This window comes from Desmodus rotundus, chromosome 13 (assembly GCF_022682495.2).
Source record: "Desmodus rotundus isolate HL8 chromosome 13, HLdesRot8A.1, whole genome shotgun sequence".
NCBI classification, from domain to species: domain Eukaryota; kingdom Metazoa; phylum Chordata; class Mammalia; order Chiroptera; family Phyllostomidae; genus Desmodus; species Desmodus rotundus.
This window is the reverse complement of record NC_071399.1, coordinates 93,526,219-93,544,961: the sequence shown is the minus strand read 5'-3', so window position 1 is coordinate 93,544,961 and position 18,743 is coordinate 93,526,219. Positions and strand designations below refer to the sequence as shown.

At 46.0% G+C, this 18,743-nt stretch overlaps 1 protein-coding gene across 8 annotated transcripts in view; it reads left to right on the top strand.

The window, feature by feature from the left end:
• The first annotated feature begins 9,342 nt into the window (after positions 1–9,342).
• POSTN (periostin) overlaps positions 9,343–18,743 on the top strand; it is a 31,588-nt gene continuing 22,187 nt past the window's right edge. For all 8 annotated transcript variants that reach the window (XM_024566838.4, XM_024566829.4, XM_024566819.4 and 5 more), the window contains exons 1-6: positions 9,343–9,494; positions 10,756–10,854; positions 13,221–13,285; positions 14,910–15,067; positions 17,165–17,329; positions 18,157–18,303. In XM_024566838.4, coding sequence (XP_024422606.2) covers positions 9,376–9,494; positions 10,756–10,854; positions 13,221–13,285; positions 14,910–15,067; positions 17,165–17,329; positions 18,157–18,303 — 753 coding nt within the window. In that variant the 5' untranslated portion in view covers positions 9,343–9,375. The remainder of the gene's footprint in view (positions 9,495–10,755; positions 10,855–13,220; positions 13,286–14,909; positions 15,068–17,164; positions 17,330–18,156; positions 18,304–18,743) is intronic.

Genomic DNA, 18,743 nt, shown 5'->3' with positions numbered 1-18,743 from the left:
ACCATGTGAATAGTTTCCATGGAGGAATGTTCAAGCGTAGCACAAAATGGATGCAGATTCATTGCTCTATTCAGTCATTTTGCATGTGACGGCCACACAGTACATGTGCTCACTCAACAGCATCTGCCAACCCCCACTGACTAGTACAGGGAAGTCATCATTATTCACACATGTGCATTCCAGTCCCCTCTCCTTGGCTGCCAGGTGACATTGATGTCACGCAGACCATTCTCGTTACGTTAACAATGGCTGGGCCTTTTCCAGACAGTGTGTGTGTGTGTGTGTGTGTGTGATCTAAATATATACGTTCTTTATCCACCCACAAGGCTATGGAGACTTCCGTTGTCTCCGTGTTTGACTACCGTGAATAGTGGACGAAGCTGCAGTGAACATGGAGCTCCGCTGTCTTTTTGAGATAACGATTTCACTTATTTGGACATATACCTGGTCTGGGATTTTTGCATCACGTGGTAGTTCCATTTTTAACTTTTTCAGGAGCCTCCATCCTGCTTGCTGTCCACAGGGGCTGCACCGGTCTGCTCTCCCCCCAACAGTGCGGGAGGGTTCCCTTTTCTCCACGCCCTCCCCGGCGCTCGCTGTCCCTGGTCTTGTTGGTAAACCATTCTAAGAGCTGCGATGGGATATTTCCTGGTGGTTTTCATTTGCATTTAACTGATGGATAGTGATTTTGAGCTGTTTTATACCTGCCTGTCTTCCTTAGAGGAGTATCTGTTCAAGTTCTTGGCCAATTTTTATTTTATTTTTTATTTTGCCAAAGAACATTGTTGATTTTTGTTCTGAATATTCCAAAATACAAGCCCTAAAATTTTGGATACTTGTCTGGCTGTTTTCAGACTTTCCTTTACAGTGAAGACAGATTTTACACAAAATGGCACTTTTCCCAAGGCTCTCAGAGCTCAGTCTGCCACACGTGCGTTTTTGGACATCTTAGCGCACACTCATGCCAGTTAGAAACCCAACAGTTTCCGATGGCCACATTCTCCATTAAGCGCCTTGTTGACTTTGAGCTAGTAACCAGGAAAATATACACGTGTTCGTCTAGCTTAAACATCTGATGCATTCAAAATAACAATACGCTTATTTTTAATTTCATTTTTAGCATTGTTTGACGTTCTTGATTTCTGTTCTTCCAAATTATTACCCTAATTACAATATTTCTTAATTAATGCGCTAGTAAAACCAAAATAAGTCACTTGGCTACTTTTCAAAGATTTGGGGAGCTGCACAGCTCACTGACACGTGACCACCTGAGTCCCCTGAGACTGTATCAGCAAATAACAAACCCAGTGTGTGGTCGATAAAAATATTTTTGATGATGTTTTAGTAATCAAAGTTCCAACTATTGACTTTGGACTTATCTACGGATTCGGTGTTAAACCTTAACAAATGTGAGCGTTTTATACTTAGGGAAGAAGTTATGTTGGCCATCGTGCAGCTCATTGGGGCTTTTAAGCCCTATCACACGAAATGTCTGGATCAGTGGTTGTCGGCCCTACCTGCCCTTTACACCGACCAGAGGAGATTTAAAAATGTGGGTGGCCTGACCGTCGTCCCAGAAACTAGAACAAATCATTTCCCAGAAAACAAGCAATACGCAGCCGGGACTGAGGACCACCTGTTCAGGTGATTCTGGCGTGAAACACGCCAGCTGGATTTTGTTGTTGTTCTCTCAGTTGTTCGAACAAATGCTTTCGGGTTCTAATTAAGTTAGCATGCAAAGATCCTGACTAGATAAAATATGTAGAACTCAAACCTTTTTTGAGATTAGTTCAAAGTAAATACAGAGATTTGATCAAATGATTTTTAGGATCGTTTTTTTATTCACACAATGTTATAGTCTATTGTATACATGTGGGATCTAAAGAGCAAAACAAATGAACAAACAAAATAAAACAGACTCACAGAGACACAGAATGTAACTGTATGTAACACCTTGTGTGTAACTGTATGTGATAACTGTATGTAACTGTATGTGACACCTTGCATATGGAACTGTATGTAACAACTGTAATAACTATGTAAGTTGCCAGGTGGGAACTTGAAACACCGGGCAGAATGCTCTGTAAAGTGCCTGACTGTCTAACCACTGTGCTGTGCACCTGAAACTGATACAAAATGACACTCAACGTAAAGTGTGGTTGAAAAATAAGTGTAACAAAAATTAATGTCATGCAACCTCACACGGTTGAAAGGTAGGAAGGTAAGATGGATTGAGTTTGGGTTTAGCCTCCAGTGTGGTAATGACCCAATTCATTAAATCTAAAAGAGAAAACGTGTGTGAAGCCTGAGTAGGGAAATGCTGACAGGGCGGGATCTCAGAAGGCGGCTGTTCTTCTGCTTGCCAAAGTCTCCTTCCTTCCCAGTCCTCCAGAGTGGGGGGCCCACCAGATGAAAGGCTTGTTCTTTTCTTTGTTTTTAAGAATTTCGTCTGTTGAAGTGTGCCTTCTCTGAGAAGCAGGAGAACTTTCATCTGCTATCAGCTGCTATTTTTTAAGGTAAAAGTGAGCTTACCTCTTTGTGTTTGATATGAGATTCTGATACGATAAATTAAGAAAAACTCTAAGGAAACTTGTGAAATTCTTAGCATGTCTGTCCCTTCGTGGAGATCATTTTCTCCTCCTTCCTCTTCTTTCATTCCTCTCCGTAGCCTTTGTGTTAGATAAAAATATATATTTACTGTTAAAACTTAAAGGGACAGCAACAAAAGTAGAAAGAGTAAAAATATTAAAGCTTAAACTCTTGAGGGAAAGCGACAGTGATATACGCGTGTAGTGGAATGTTACTCAGCCATGAAGAGAAGCCAGTCCTGTCATTTGCAACAACGTGGACGGACCTTCACTTCACCTGTGCAAAGTGAAGTCAGTCAGGTAGAGAAAGACAAACGTCATGTGACGTCATGTATACGGAATCTGGAAACATCAACGTCACGGCAACAGAGAGCAGACTGGCGGGTGCCGGGACTCGAGGGCAGGGCAGAGGGGCGGGTGTCGGTGCTGGGATAAAATAGGTGGGTTCTGAGATGAGTAAGATCTGGGGGGTTAAGATTCGCATGGAGGCCTCAGTTAATAGTGCGTCCAGGGTTACTGTAAGGAGGTCACGAGAGCGAGGCGGAGGGTGGGCTGACTGACCTTCCTGTGGAAGGTCACACTTTATCACACTTTGTGTCAACCCATTGTCTTGTACGCCTTAAACTCACACAGTGTTCCAGGTGAGTTACATCTAAGTACAGCTGGAAATAAGAAACAGAGAAAGATAGAAGAGAAAAAAGACCTACTGTTTAAACCCAAGTCTACAGAAAGCTGGGTAGCTAATTCAATAACGAGAAAGCAAAATTCATAACAAGGTTAGTTATCAGAGTTAAAGATTTACAATTCATAATTCTCAAAGGGTCAAATCGTAAAGTAGACAGAAGAATCCTAAAAAAATGTGCTCAATATCGGAGCTTCCAAATACATGAACCGAAATGGGAAGAACTGAATGCAGGAGGAAACACATCGGAAGATTTTGCAAAAATCAAGAAGAGGCTGGTCTCCCCCTCGCCCCACCCGACTCCTCGGGTGACCTGTCAGGAGAGGCCCCAGGTCTGCCGTCCGGGATTTCAAACAGGGCAGCCTCTTGGGGAACCTCCCCTCCTCTTGTCCTACCTTTTAAACAGGAACACAGCTGCCCCGCAATGTGCTCGCCTGCTTACCAGACCCTTGGTGAGCCCTCTTCCTACGGGAAGCCCCCCTGGCTGTGAGCACCAGGTAAGCTTGATTCTTATTTATTGGTAACGGCACCGTCATCAGTCTCAACATCCCAATAAATTCCCGAGCGGACAATTACACCGCCCCGGGGGGACCAGGCAGAGCAGTTCTCAACACTCCTTCCCCAATAGTGGTTAGAACTGTAAGTCATCCCCAGTTCACAAGGACGCTGAAGAATTAACACTACCCACCAATTCGATGTCATTGACACTTAACATTATCGATATGGCCCATTTACCAAGACAGACCATATGTGGGGTCGTGAAAAGTCGCAGAATATGACTACCCAACATCCAAAGATCATCCAAAGACCGAAATTACACGTAGTGTGTTCTGTGAGCAGGTAGAATGAGACAGAAATAGACAACAGTAAGACGCAGAAAATACCCAAGGCTGCATAAGACAAGATCAACATACAAAATCAATTTTATTCACATGTGTAGGGGCAACGAACACGTGAGCATGTAAACTGGAAAACTTCTACCATTTGTGGTAGCATCAAACAGCACGAAACCCTCCGTAAAGATGCATCTTCAAAAAACGCTGATCAACTTACACTTTCAGTTGCAACCACTAGAGGTCAGACTTTTAACTGCGGCTCCAATACCAAAGTCTCCCAGTCTGGAGCCCTGCGTCCTGATTTTCACACATTATTTCAAGTTGTTTCTTTTCAAAAAGCTCAACACCTTCCCTGCCCTTGTGGACAGGTGTTTTCTATTGTCTGTAATCCGAGCTGCAGAATTCCAAAGAGCAATGCGATCCAGAAACAAGGGAAGAGAAAGCACAACCAGCGTGGGGATTTTTCTGACAATAAAATAAGCGAGTACCCAGGAGCGGGTCATACTTCCACGTGCAGTATCTGACAGCGACAGGGTAGACGACTCCATCAGCATCTCCAGGTTCACCAGAAGCCCCAAGGCCTAAAAGCCGGTCTGTTCCGACCACCAATGTGTTATCCATGCCGAGGAGGGGTGGGGCCGAGGTGCCGCCCCCTGCAAGTCGCTGAGCGGACTTGTAAGTAGCAACAGTAAACCAGCCAGGGCTGCTCGGAGGCCCCCACGCTGGAGAGGAGCCAGGTAGATGCTCGGCTGACAGCCCCTGCCTACCCTCCCCGCCACCCCTGAGCCCTGCCTCCCTGGACCCCGAAGCTTTACAATTGTTCATATAAAAGACAGTTATCAACCTTTAGTTGTTTGGTTTTGTGTAGACATGTAAAGGGTTTGAGATGATTTCGTATTTGTATTTGAATCAAAATATAATCCCTGTTGCCTGTGCGTCTAGAAGTGTATCCTGTGCTTTCTCCACTAGATGTCTCCAGAGAAATACGAGTCCGAGCTGCTCAGTGGCAGGGCTGCTAATCCACAGCCGGTTTTAAGATTTCCAAAGTACCCCGCTCAGGTAGGGACACACAGTTGCCATGGTTACTCCGGATGAGAGTAAGATCTGTTCTGGACAGCACACCACCCACGTTTATTGAAAAATCCCTCCTGCTTTCCTTCTAACTGAAGGAACACTAAAGAGGCATCACTGAACACTCACTTTCGGGTCAAGTGAGTCACTTCTTTGTCCGACATGATTTCATTATCTCAGCTCTGAGGCCAGTGCCTCTCTGGAAGCACTACAGGAGTAGAGGCAGAACCCTCTAGAAATACATTTGCGAGGGGGGCTCAGAAGGTCACACCCCTTTTAGGCTCTACAGTGGGTCAGCAACCAGCATCTCTGAGCCCCTACGGCACCCTTCGACCTCTTGAAGTCAGTCATTGTTATTTGATTGTATTTTAGCCGTACGAATTTTTACAAAGGGGAAAATTGTGAGATTTAAGTTTTGTTCAATTTGAATTCCTTCTACTGTTGGCTCAGCCCAGCATAACACGACAATTCTAAGAGGACGTTTCCCTCGCTGAAAAGGACCGAAGATCACAGATCTCTGTCAGGACCTCAGTTCCCAGTCCTGCAAACCCAGGAACCAGGCGGGGCTGGGACGGAGGGGCCGGGCCCCCAGGTGCGGCTGCCCCAAGAATGTGCGACCTCAACTTCGAGGCCTTACCCCAGTTCACACGCAGGCCAGTAAGAAAGCCAAGCGGCCCCGTGAAAGGGCGAGATCGCACATCAACAAGCAGAGGCTTTCACATCGGGGCAGATAACCACTCTGGGCCACTCCAAACCGAGGATATTCTGTTCTATGAAACTGAACTTGGCTTGAGTGTCCAGGGTTTTTGAATCCATCGGCTGTGCCCAGTGCTACAGAGCGTAGGGTAAGTCCGACGTCGGCTGCCTGCTGGCTACATCGTACCCCAGGGCCCTCCCAGTCGCTGGAGGTGAGGAGGGAGGCTCACTGACAAGCTCTGTGGGATAATTTGGGAGCAGCCCGCAAATTAGCACCTGTGAAGCTAGACACCCGTGTCTCAGTCTTTTAGACACATAACACTTTCTCCGATCACATAATAACAGTTTCTTCTTCGTTAGTGACTTACATTTCCAGGTGGGACTTTGCAACCCTGAAAGTCCCAAGACTTCAGTGTTTCTGTGCACCACCAAGAAAATGATGTGGCTGACACAGGGGCAGGTCTTTTTGTGAAGGGGAAGCAGGGGGCTCGGTGAGGGGGATGAGAGAGAGCGAGAGAGAGAGGGAGAGAGGGAGGAAGAGAGAGAGGGACGTGATGAGTGTTGTGGAGGGAGAGAACTGTACTCCTCTCAAGATTTTTCATTCTTTTCTCTACAACTTAGACCATTGTTTCCATTCTCTGGAACTTGCCGTTCCCTCCCTCCCCCACCCCACACTCTCAGCTGTGGACTGGATTCAAGGGTGAGCCTCCCTGAAGCTGGGGTTCTGCCTAAGTAGTTGCTTGGGCTTGTTCCCACTGTTAATCACATTTCTGGGCTGGGCTCAGTGTTTGAAGCTGCCGCACTTTAAAAATGTTTTCACATGTACCCTAAAACGTTCCTCCTGTCGGAATATTCTCCAGCCTCTAAATGTGCGGGGAGTTTGCAGGCGCACCCAGGCCTCGTTTTCAGGGCCCCCCTGAGCGGCGTCACTGTCTGGCGTGTGGATGTGGGGTGGGCGCTAGCACTTGTGGACGTCCGTGGGGACTCAGACGAGTTCCAAATGTGATGCTCGTGGATGTAGCGAAGGTGCCCCCGCTTGACACTCTGCAAGGAAAGATGGAGGAAATGCCTGTTTCCTGGGTGCGCGCGTCTCCTGCGGAAGGGACCAGCCCGCCCTCACTGCTCACAGTTTGCTTGAAAAGAATCAATGTGTTTTCAGTGTCTCGCAGGCACCATTAAGAAAGCAGGTGATAGGCAGGGAATCACTGATTCTTCCTCCACTCCCAGGATCACCGCTGAGTTTCGCTGTTGTTACTCTGGCTCTTTTACTTTTAATACATATTATCCACATCTGTATCTCTTTCTCCCTCTACCGCATCACTTGCTCTCCAAGCACATTGGATTTGAGCAGATTTTGCCTTCATTACACCCCAAAGCTTATAAGCAGTTGCCCTGTTTAAAATATAAAAGGGTTGCATACTAGCAGTGAGCATGCCAGCAAAGAGTAAATTATTTATGGTGGATGTTCGTGAGCTTTCTCTATTTTAAGTTTGATTTATTTTTCTGTAATTCCAAAATTCTGTCGGTATGTCTTAACAAAATAAGTAATCTACATTATAATGTCTAACCGGTCTAGAATTGGACTTTTATGTAACTATGTTATCAATAGTGTTCTAACAGATAACTTGCTGCTATTAAGTAGAAATTATTTTCATGAGTTTTTCATCCTATTCAGTAAGCAATTACTAGTCCCCTACTGTGTGCACAGCATAAGAGTAATGGAAATCTACTCTAAAGCATGCCTGCAACATACAGGTGAAGTTAGAATAACTTCATCCATAGAAATATAAAAAATAGGTTAATTCTCTTCTTCCCACAAGGCAAAGAATATAATTTACCTTTAATGACATCTTCTCTTCATCTCTGCCTATTTTTTTTTAATCCCCACCCTAGGACATATTGATTTGTTTTGGAGAGAGAGGAAAAGGAAGAAAGAGCGACGTGAGAGAGAAATATCCATCCATCTATTGCCTCCCATATACGTCCCAATCAGGAGTCGAAACTGCAGCCTAGGTCCGGGCCCTGACCAGGAGTTGAACCCACGACCTTTGTTGTCACTCCAACCACCCGAGCCACTGGCCAGGGCTTCACCTCTCTGTTTGAATTACTGTTTTATTTTCTATGCCTGGTGACCAGACTTTGCAAACTGAAAAGAACCAGCTGAACCACATCTCAGAATGTATGGTTTCATTGCATACTTCCTTAACAAACGAGCAGCAAGTTGAAGAATTATGCATTACCTGTAACAAGCTCAGTGTGACTCTCCTGATAGGTGGAATTCTCCCTGGTCCAGTCCAGCCTCCCCGGCAGCCCTTCCGCTGGGCAGCATGGAGATCTGGTGTATAACTTCTTGATATCACCAGTGGGGAGGCAAAACAGGCGTGCCTTTACGGTGGAAGCCCTTTGCCAGAAGAAATATTTGAATTGCATACACTTCGACTTTAGGATAGTGAGTGACTTGTTTATTCAAGGAGACTCACTGTGGTTATCATTTTAGCTCATGGTTGACTTCTGAAATTCAGATTTCTTTTACCCAAAATGTTCTGAAGATTTGGCCTATCTATCGTGCATACATCGCGAGAACGCACACCCCTCCGCGCGGAATCGCAGAGGGAAAGACTAAGAGCCTGTAGCTACTCCTGATAAAGTCGGAAGAGTAATTCTGGCAATGCCCCGCTTCCTGATGGGTATTTAAATATCCTGTTCCAGTCATGCCAATAACCCCATTTTCCCATGGGGGTACTTCCGTCCAGGGGTTGTCAGAGGGTGTGCTGCCTCCAGATTCCCAGCGTCAGCGTCAGCGGAGGTATGCCATGAATAAACAGTAAAGCCCACACGTTTTCCTTTTCTGCTTTGTTTCAAGAGTTAGGGGAACTTGCCAGAGTGGATTATGTTAACTCCGACTGCTCCTCGGATACTCCTTGATATGCAAAGAAGGAACTGAAGCAGAAGGGATCTCCTCCGTAAGATCGATTGCAAGGAAGTGTTGAACCCATTCAACAGCTGTTTTTAATTAACAGCCTTTGCTCCTTTGTCAGATTTATATCTTCCTTTGTTTCCTGGTGAAACAATCGTAACTTTTCACTTCTGATGTGGGCTGAGTGTGACAAGAGGTGATGAGATCAAACAGTGATGCCATCCAGCACAGGGACATGTACCCCGAAAGAGGGGAGTTGCAGACTATACCTTCCAGCCCCAAGGAAAGTGTGTTTCACCGAAAGGCCCCTCTAAATTTTACTACCGAATAACATTGAAATAGGAACATACAATGAGCTAGGTATTAGCAGTAAAGAGAAGTAGAAATAATCTCGATGTACGTATCTTCTTCCTAACGAGTCAGAAAGAGCTCCATGGGCTCAGCAGCCCCAACCCAGCAGGGTTCAGCTGGCGACTTCTCTGCTCAGATGCTCCCTCCCACGCGGCGGCATGTATATAAACGCGGAGCTCTCCAAAGCCCGCTGCCAGTCCTCTTCGGGGAGGCGCTGCGAGGCAGAGGCTGAACATGACTCCCTTCCTACCCACGCTGGCTCTGCTGCTGCTGCTGCTGGTTAACCCTGCAGACGCCAACGGCCATTATGACAAGATCTTGGCTCACAGCCGCATCAGGGCCCGGGATCATGGGTAAGTGGGGGGTTAAAAAGCTTTCTTTTCTCCCCCTCGCTTGTGGTACGGACAAGTGCACTTATGTTGTTTCTCCTTATGACAAAGTAATAGGAAAAAGGAAGCCCCGAGTATTCTGAGATTCTTATATGTGTTTTGAACTTTAAGAATTCCTCGCAGAATAACTTGTGTATAATTGCTTTCTAGGAAACATTATATTGTTTTAATCTAACGTTTAACAGGGCGTTTCTTTATGGTACAGTTGACTTGTGTTTTTATTTTCTTCCAAAAACAGCTGGGAGGAGGTCTTTCAAAGCAAAGCCTCTGTGGTCAGAGGCTCTCTTTAGGTAAAATGTTGCGATGTCTCACATGACGTTAGGGAAATTGTTACTTCAGTTCTGTATAAAAATTAAGTAACTGGTAATGTAGTTCTCTGACTTGTTTTAAATATTTAAGAAGCTTTTAAATTTTAGATCCAGTAAAAAATGAAAAACAGTTCATAGTTCTTAGGAAAAATCAAACTACAGTTTAGCATTTTAGAAGTTATGCCCTAATTTAGTGTCTTAACCACATTGCTTTTTGAAAGGGATCTTGGCACTTCCTCCTGTGTCTTAGAAGGCTTTTTCGTCACACTCCAAAGCTCCTTGCCTTACAGGGCAAGTAAGACTTCTGTCCCGTTAAGAGGAAAAAACACCTAAAATTCTGGCGGAGGATGTTCTGATCTATTAGTTCCATTCAAAAACTAAATTTTCCTCTGTGCGGCCACGTTATTGAATGTTACCTTCGCTCACTTGTGTGACGGCTCGCTAGAAAATGACAGGTATGACAGTGTCTGCAACTCTACAGACATATCGTGTGGGCCATCGTTCAACGGGTCCCTTCTGCTCTCTGACCTCTCATGGTTCCGGGGGGCCCTGAAGCCTCCCCACCCCAAAATGAGCCCACCTTTAGTTTACAAAGGTGGATGGGTTCCTTATGGTTAGAAGTACGAAGACACACGGAACTGAAGTTACGTTGAACTGGAGGCTGCCTTTACAACCCTGCTAGACGGACTTTCGGAACACTGGCAGCTTGCTCCCAGGGCCTGTCCCTTCTCCCCTCTCGTTTTCTCGGTGACTCCGTGGGACTGGACCAGAAATCGGGCTGGTGCAAGGCTAGACCCACATCTTCGAAAATCAGACCCACACATTAACTTACGTTTCTTTATCCGTCTCACCTGTGAATATTACATAGAACCAGTTGCCGTCCGAAAATAACTCTTTCTTCTCTTCTGTCGTTCAAGCCCCAACGTGTGCGCCCTTCAGCAGATTTTAGGCACCAAAAAGAAATACTTCAGCACCTGCAGGAACTGGTACCAGGGGGCCATCTGCGGGAAGAAAACGTGAGTCTCACCTTCTTCTCCAGGTGCCATCCCTGGGGCACATGCTGCATTTTTCTTGAAAATACTCCCCCAAATTGTGAGGGATTTTTTTTTAAAGAATGGGTCACACACAGGGATGATGCAATTCAGCCTGCATTTCTCCGTGTGCTGGGAACTCTCATTCCTGAACCCAGGTCAGGAGTTCCAAAGGCAGTACGTCACAGGCACATCACGTGACATGGTATAGAAATCAGTGAGGACCATGTCATTTCTTTTGTGACATGGTATAGAAATCAGTGAAGACTATGTCATTTCTTTTTTAAAAATATTTTATTTATTTATTTTTAGATAGAAGGGAAGGGAAGGAGAAAGAGAGGGCGAGAAACATCAGTTGGTTGCCTGTCATGCACCCCAACCAGGGACCTGGCCCACAACCCAGGCCTATGCCTTGACTGGGAATCGAACCAGCGACCTTCCGGTTTGCAGGCTGGCGCTCACTCCACAGAGCCACACCAGCCAGGGCGGACTATGTCATTTCTACTCGCTCTTTATGCCCGAAGAACAAAATGATCTGAAATATCGGGGTTCTGAGGCACAAATCAATGTTTCCCTACAGTCATTTGGAAGTTATCTATGGTTTTCCAACTGACACTGGAGTTTTCACCAGATTTCCAGTTGCAAAGGATTTGAACTTCATCTCTATTTAATTCAGCCATTCTGTTCCAAACCACCAGACTCCCAGGGGTCCACAAAGTCCACCCCAATATTTACTATTTCAAATGTCAAAAAGACAATTACTCTTTAACTTAGTCATAGATTTCACTGATTAACTTAAAATTGGAAACTATGTTTTATTACTCGATAGACATGCTTACTGGTTGACTCTATTAATAAGTATTAGCAGAAAACATAGAACCCTGGGCATAAAAGGGTCCAGAACTGCTCACATGGTCCCAATTCTTCCTTTTGAGATGACGGTGCGGAGTCATAGAGGCAGTCACTTTGGAGATGTCCCCGCCCCCCGGTCAAGAGCACGGTGGCAATGACCCCTTCCTTCCCATTAACTTGGGTGCCGCCCACAGTGCAGACCTCCAGAGAGGAGAGGCCAGGTCCGGGGCGTGGGGCAGGGGAGACCTGCTTAGCAAGTCATTGTTAAACATCGGTTACTCTAAACACGGCGGGAGGGCCCGAGGGTTACCAGACACCTATCCTTAAATTTAAAATACTAACACAAATAGTAAGTATGGAGTCATCTCACCTCTTGGAGTCTCCGTTTCTTTTCCCGGTGAAATGTGGGTTTTATCCTTACAGAGTTTCTGAAGGGAAATTGAATGGATGAACGTGAAATTGCTAAATAGCACACAGTATCAGTTGTCCTTGTATTTTAACTCTTTTAAACAAGTGGATATGTGCAGATGGGGAAAGGAGTGGCGAGCAGATGCCTATTTAAGATACGTAGGATTACTTTTACTTCCAAAGAAGAGTCACGTATGCAAGACCCCCGCGGTGAGCCAGTGCAGGGCCCCGCAGAATGGCGCTAGCCATTCCCACTCATTGGCTTCGTGGAGTTGCAGCTGGTGCTACTTTTTGCCCTGGACGTCTCTCCCATCAGTTTACAGACGTCAGGAGACTTGTGGGGCATTCACATGTTTACAGTCACAGTTACAAGTCAGCAGTGGCAATGAACTTGGCCAGGGTGCACGACAGGCCCCAGCTGGGACCTCCCAGGCTCTGGATTCAAGTGTCTTTCTTCCTTCTGTTCTTGGTTACTGTGAGGCACCTTTGGGAGGCACATTCACTACATAAGAAAGGACCTGTTCTCTGGAATATTTAGGGGAAATCTTTGTTATACTCTCCCTGGAAGTTAAGATGTGTGATGTAATCTTATATTAACCATATTGATACATTAAAGATGCCAAGGCCTGTCCCAAGCATATGCCAAGATTCTTTCTTGCTTTCCATTAAAATTTGTTTTTGTTTTGAAGCCTGGCTTGTTACCAGAAATATAACAATGCCTCCTTTGTTGAGTTATATTAGCATATTTCCCCCCAAGTAGCTTCATTTTTTTCACAAACACATTTACATCTGGGCTCTGGAATAAATGCAGATGCTAGCCGCTACTTAGTTTCAAATAACCAAAGAGTTCAGCAACTCTGACGGGACGAATGCCTGCTTTCCGTCCACTGGTAGGTGCTCAAATTTCCAGGGACACCCGTAGGACTCATTGTACCAGCTGACAGAAATGGCTGTCTTCTGGGTGAACAAGTGCCTTAGAAACTTGGGGGGTGGTAAATAGAATTCTGCAGCACATCCTCTGCACACTGCCTTGCGTGCTCGTCACCCCACGTCAAGTCTCCGTTTTAACATGATTCTCTCCCAACCTGCAGGACCGTGCTGTATGAGTGCTGCCCTGGGTACATGAAAATGGAGGGAATGCGAGGCTGCCCAGCAGGTAAAGACGCAGTCACCGAGTGAGATGGGGAACCTGCCGTGTGTGAGGAGAAGGGGCTGAGGAAGCTTGTGGGGAAGTCAGCTGTGTGTGTGTGTGGCTAGCATCATGATAAGGCTTAGCTGTACCCCCACATCTTCACATTTATGTTAATCACGAATTTATCGTGGCGATAAAGTAACAAAACATGCTTTGCATGCACTGAATTCTGGACAAGGCAACAGACGCTTAAACTAAATTAATTCAACTTTCCTTCAAGAACAGAAATGCCCTCCACCACATCCCTCCCTTTGAACGGGTCCGCCTTTTCTAATCAGACAGCTCTGGTTTTATAACGGCCTTCCTATTGAAGGCTGGTTCCCTAAAACCCTGCCAACTCCAGAAAAAATATCGCTCATCCCCTTTCCTCTCTGAAGTGGCAGCTCTTCTGACTGTCAGCCCCAAGCGTCACACTCTCCTGTGGCCACACTCTCCTCCCACCGAAGCTCCTCTTGTCTGGGGAAGGGGGAAGCCCACCCCACTTCCTCTGGGGTTGCGTAGCCTTTGGCTCTCTTGCCGGCGTGGACCCCAGCCCAGAGAAGCCTCCAGTCCAGTCATCTTTGTCTGGCTGCGATCCCAGACATGGGTTCCTAAGTCACGTGGGTCCACGCAGCTGAGAGGATTCTCAGACAAGGACCTCACTCGGGGGGCTCTGGACTTCTGTTACTATAGTTAGCGATCATGTCATATCCGTAGCTCATAACTGAATATGCAATCAGTTAAAATTGATCACAGGCCTTCTTTACACGAACGATCTCAAGACAGGTCTTTCTCCGAGGTTTGTGTTTCCCACGTAAGCACGGGGCGTGCGCGGGACCCTGCTGCCCTACACAAAACCCGTGAGTGTTGACTCACTTCCCATCCTCTTGGGATCTTTTTAATTCCTGATTTTATAATTTAGTATATCAATGATGCCACCTAGTCTCACTGGAGTCACAAAAGTGATAATCACTTGTCCAGTGCCATTGTACAAACCAGGCTTATTTTCGAATACGATAGAGTTATGGAAACAAGTTGGCTGCACCAGCCTTAAGGTGGACATTCACACATTAATCCTTCTTCTGGAAGCTCAAGAGAACTATTCCAGACATGCTAGATACTTTGACTTATTTTCTTCCTAAAACGATGATTAAAAGAAGCAGATCTACATATGTTTTTCGGGAGCCAAATCTATAAAACTTACATTCCTATACCTAAAACATTATATACTATCTAGGAACTTTAAGGCAACATGACTGAAAATGTTACCTTTGCCATGAAATAATCAGAAATATTTACTGATAATTATAGCTGAGCTATTATTGGGGCTGAAGGGCAGACACCTGAACAGGCTCGATGTTAAACCAGGACGATAATTTAAAATTCATTTTCCTCACAGGCGCACACACAAAGGTATGTAATTTTCAATAGTATTTCATTATTTGAAACTCAACAGGCAACTCTCACGTACAATTGCTGAGTCATAGAGTTTTGTCGCTAGAATGATCAGTTCCGTGTATTGTGGAAGTTTGTGTGAAGTTTACATGACTGTGAAATACAATTGCTGAAATAAAGCCCTAAGCCCGCCCTCCTTCCTCTGCTCTTTCAGTGATGCCCATCGACCATGTTTACGGCACGCTGGGCATCGTGGGGGCCACCACCACGCAGCGCTACTCCGACGTCTCCAAGCTGAGGGAGGAGATCGAAGGGAAAGGGTCCTTCACCTACTTTGCACCAAGTAACGACGCCTGGGACAACTTGGACCCTGTAATTCATCATTCTTATTAATACGATTACTGTAGCTGGTATTGTTACTTTATTTTCATTGCTTGGTTAACTTGGACGTTGGTAGAAGTCTTGTATATTTGTGTGGTACATACACGAAGATACAGAAAAGGGTGAGTTACGGAGGGTAAGGAGTACATCATTTTAATTTATCCATAAATGAAATTACTCCCCAGCGCCTCCATGGCCTAGAAAAGAAAAGGCAAACCAAGAATGGACTGAATGAGCACTTACTTTTATTCGATTTTACCCCTTTCCTCTTTCCTTCTTGGCTCTGAAAAAGTGCATGTAATTTTAATCGACACGTCTAGTAGGAAGGTAGGTTAAGAAGCCTGGTGACACTTGAAATTTATCGTGTTATATTATATAAATATACTTAATTATTATTATTTTAAGTACATGAGGAAATATTGGCTGTTCAGAGATCGACAGTTTATAAGCACATGTATGAATATTTAAATGAAGTATTATAAACAATGCATTTGATTTTCAGATATGTGGTGAATAATCTGATTTAGAACATACCAAATTATGAGTAGGTTTCCAAATCTGGAAAGCTGGTATGGGACTCTATTTCTCCTTTCTAGTTGATACGAGGGTGAGCTGATGGTTGCCACCGGAGTCTGGTAAAACCTGGTAAGACGTAGGCAGACGCTGGCAGACAGTGCGGGGTTGCATCCACAGGGCCGCCAATCGCCCGCGCACAGAGCTCTCGCTCCTGGTTATCTCTGCCCTCACCTCCACCCGCCTTTCCCTGCCTACTCCTCGCCTGCTTTGCTGGAGGGTGGGCCTTAGGGAAGTCTGACCAGGAGTCCACTTGGCTCTTAGACCGCTGATGCCGTCAGCAGTAGCCCCGAAACCTGTGTTTCCTGCACTTGCTGCCCTCGGACCCCCAGGGGAGTATTTCCAGTATCTATCTTCATGCTGCTCCTTGGATACGTCTTTGTGTCTTTAAACAAAACGGTATCTGGAACACACGCCACTGTTTCCCCATTAACAATTGTTTTTCCTGCTGGCTTCCCCCCGTTATTGGCAGTAGGAATGTCAGTGTTCAGACTTGAAGATTATGCGTCATCCCCACCTGCTCTCTCTCCATTTCTTACAAACTACAGTGAGTCACCCACAGCCTGTGTTTCCGACTCTTCCTACCCTCGTTTCTGCCATGCATTGCCACCCCATTAACCTCCCTGAAGCCCGGTCTAATTATTATAACCCCAGGCCACACCATCCTCAGTGGCTTCCCACGGCCTGTTCGATTCACACGTTACTCAGGCTTTAAAGCCGTACACATTGTTGTCGCCCATAGTTTTCTGAACGTCTCTCTCACGCTTATCTGAGAAGCACAAAAGTGTGTGCTAACCCTGTGGGACACCTTGCTCTCCTCCTGCTCATCCTGCTCAGCCGCTGGCCCTGGACCATTGCCCCACCTCTCCCGACCCCACGCCCCTCAGGGGCCTGTCCGCAAACCTCCAAATGCTGGCCTTCCTCCTTTGACCCCTGACCTCATCGTTTCCTCCTCCTGTCCTTGACCTTGCTGCGTCTATGTTCACATGCAGTGTGTGACCGGGATCTTCAGGCAGAAACTTCCCCTTACTTGTCGTTGCGCTTCCCGTAGCTCTGTGTACCCTTTGCCACTGGCTAAGGAAAAAGGCACAGGGTGTTTGAATTCTTAAATTTGCTTTTGAATAGACACAAAATCCTTGTTTAAATTCATATATTGTAAACAAATGAATGCTTTTTTTCCTACTACTCACTATAACTTAAATATCCGATAACTGTATATCCCCTTAAGCCTTTACATTGTATCAAGATTGGCAACTCATCGATATATGTATTTAAAATCTTGTTTTGTCTCTAAAAATGCCCACGCACGCTACCAGCTTCAGGACCCCTAACTGAGGACCTGCACTGAGAAAATCCCTTAATCAATTGAAATGATACAGAACAAGTCATTGCCGGTTTCGTTTGCCCGGCTAGACGATGGGGTGAGAAAGGGAGGAGCGGAGAGACGGTGTGACTGTCAGACCGTTCAGAAGGAGCCACAGCGAAATGAACTTCCGTCGCTTTGATTTTTCCTAGGACATCCGCAGGGGTTTGGAGAGCAACGTGAATGTTGAGTTACTGAACGCTCTACACAGCCACATGGTCAATAAGAGGATGCTGACCAAGGACTTGAAAAACGGCCTGATTGTCCCTTCCATGTACAACAATTTGGGGCTCTTCATTAATCATTACCCTAACGGGGTGAGTTCCGTCAGCAGCGGTGCGTGTCCGAGCAGCGTTGCCCTTAGTTTGTCCGTACTATTTATATCACAGGGCAGGTGCGTTATTGATTCAGCGATTGATCCCTACTGAAGAGTGATTGTGAGGAATCCATGGCGTTGGCAGTAGACACAGGTGCTCTAAGCAGGACATTTAGTAGCGATGTGTTTGAAAAAACAATAACCAGAGAAAAATAATCATTAGGAATTTATCAGAGAATTTATCAAAGAGTAATGAGGGAATGCGAATTCCTTTCTTCAGCCTCTGGCTACTATACTGACGCAGATTCTTGTGTGTTTAATAAGAATCCTTGTGTGAATCTTACAAGTTCGTGGGGCTCCTCCACCAGCCCAATGTCCATGCACAGAAAGGACCACTGATGAGACAGCACTCAGGACGGTATTAGAACAGGATTCATTAGATTGGTGCAGTGATAGTTTTCCTCTCTCAGAACTTATTTTAGGGCTATTGAGACTTTTTATGCAAGTTGTTGCTTTTCATTAGAAAGTTGATTATATCTTTATAAGAGAAAGAAAAGAATACGAGCAATAATTCAAATGAGAAAACGCTTTTGTCTTACGTTTTCCATGTTCAGTGTAACTGTACTTACGTCCCCCACTGGCTCTGTCTTCTCGTTCCTCTCCCCACGTAGCACTGCGTGGGTCCCCATTCCCAGCGTTCGCATTCGGAACGCCCCCGCCTTCGGGGCCACTGCACCGGCACAAATTAAAAGTGGGGAGCGGGCTCGGGGTCTCCGCGGCCGACGGCTAGCTCTGACCCCTGCCCTTTGATTTCCCAAACACTCCTAGGTCGTCACTGTGAACTGTGCGCGCGTCATCCACGGGAACCAGATCGCGACAAACGGCGTGGTGCACGTCATCGACCGCGTGCTCACCCAGATCGGCACCTCCATTCAAGACTTCATCGAGGCCGAGGACGAGCTCTCGTCATTCAGGGTGAGTGTGAGGAGCGACGGGTCATCACGCGTCCTTCTTCTCCTCTGTCCCGATGTGGAAACAATAGAACACTGTGGAGCAAATCTGGCAGAAAGGGGATAGAAAGACTTTCATTTTACAGAGAAGAAATCCCTCCCATGAAACAGTATTTATGTAGATGACACAGACAGGAGGGCTAGTTCTGTGGCTGTCATGTGTATTTAGTGAGTGCGGAATGTGCCCATCTTGGTTGTCATGTGTACGGCAGGATGCTGCTGCCCACAGGGATGATGGCAGAATTGTCCTTTTTACAGACATAGATGGAGGGTGGTTGGAAACGACCTGGTTGGGCGGCCAAAGAGTAGTGCCTGAAAGGTCTAACCAGAGCAAACTGCCCTAGCGCTCTACAGAGGCGGCTGGTCCACCTCAGCCCAGGCGAGGTGCGCTGTCCTCTGCGCGGG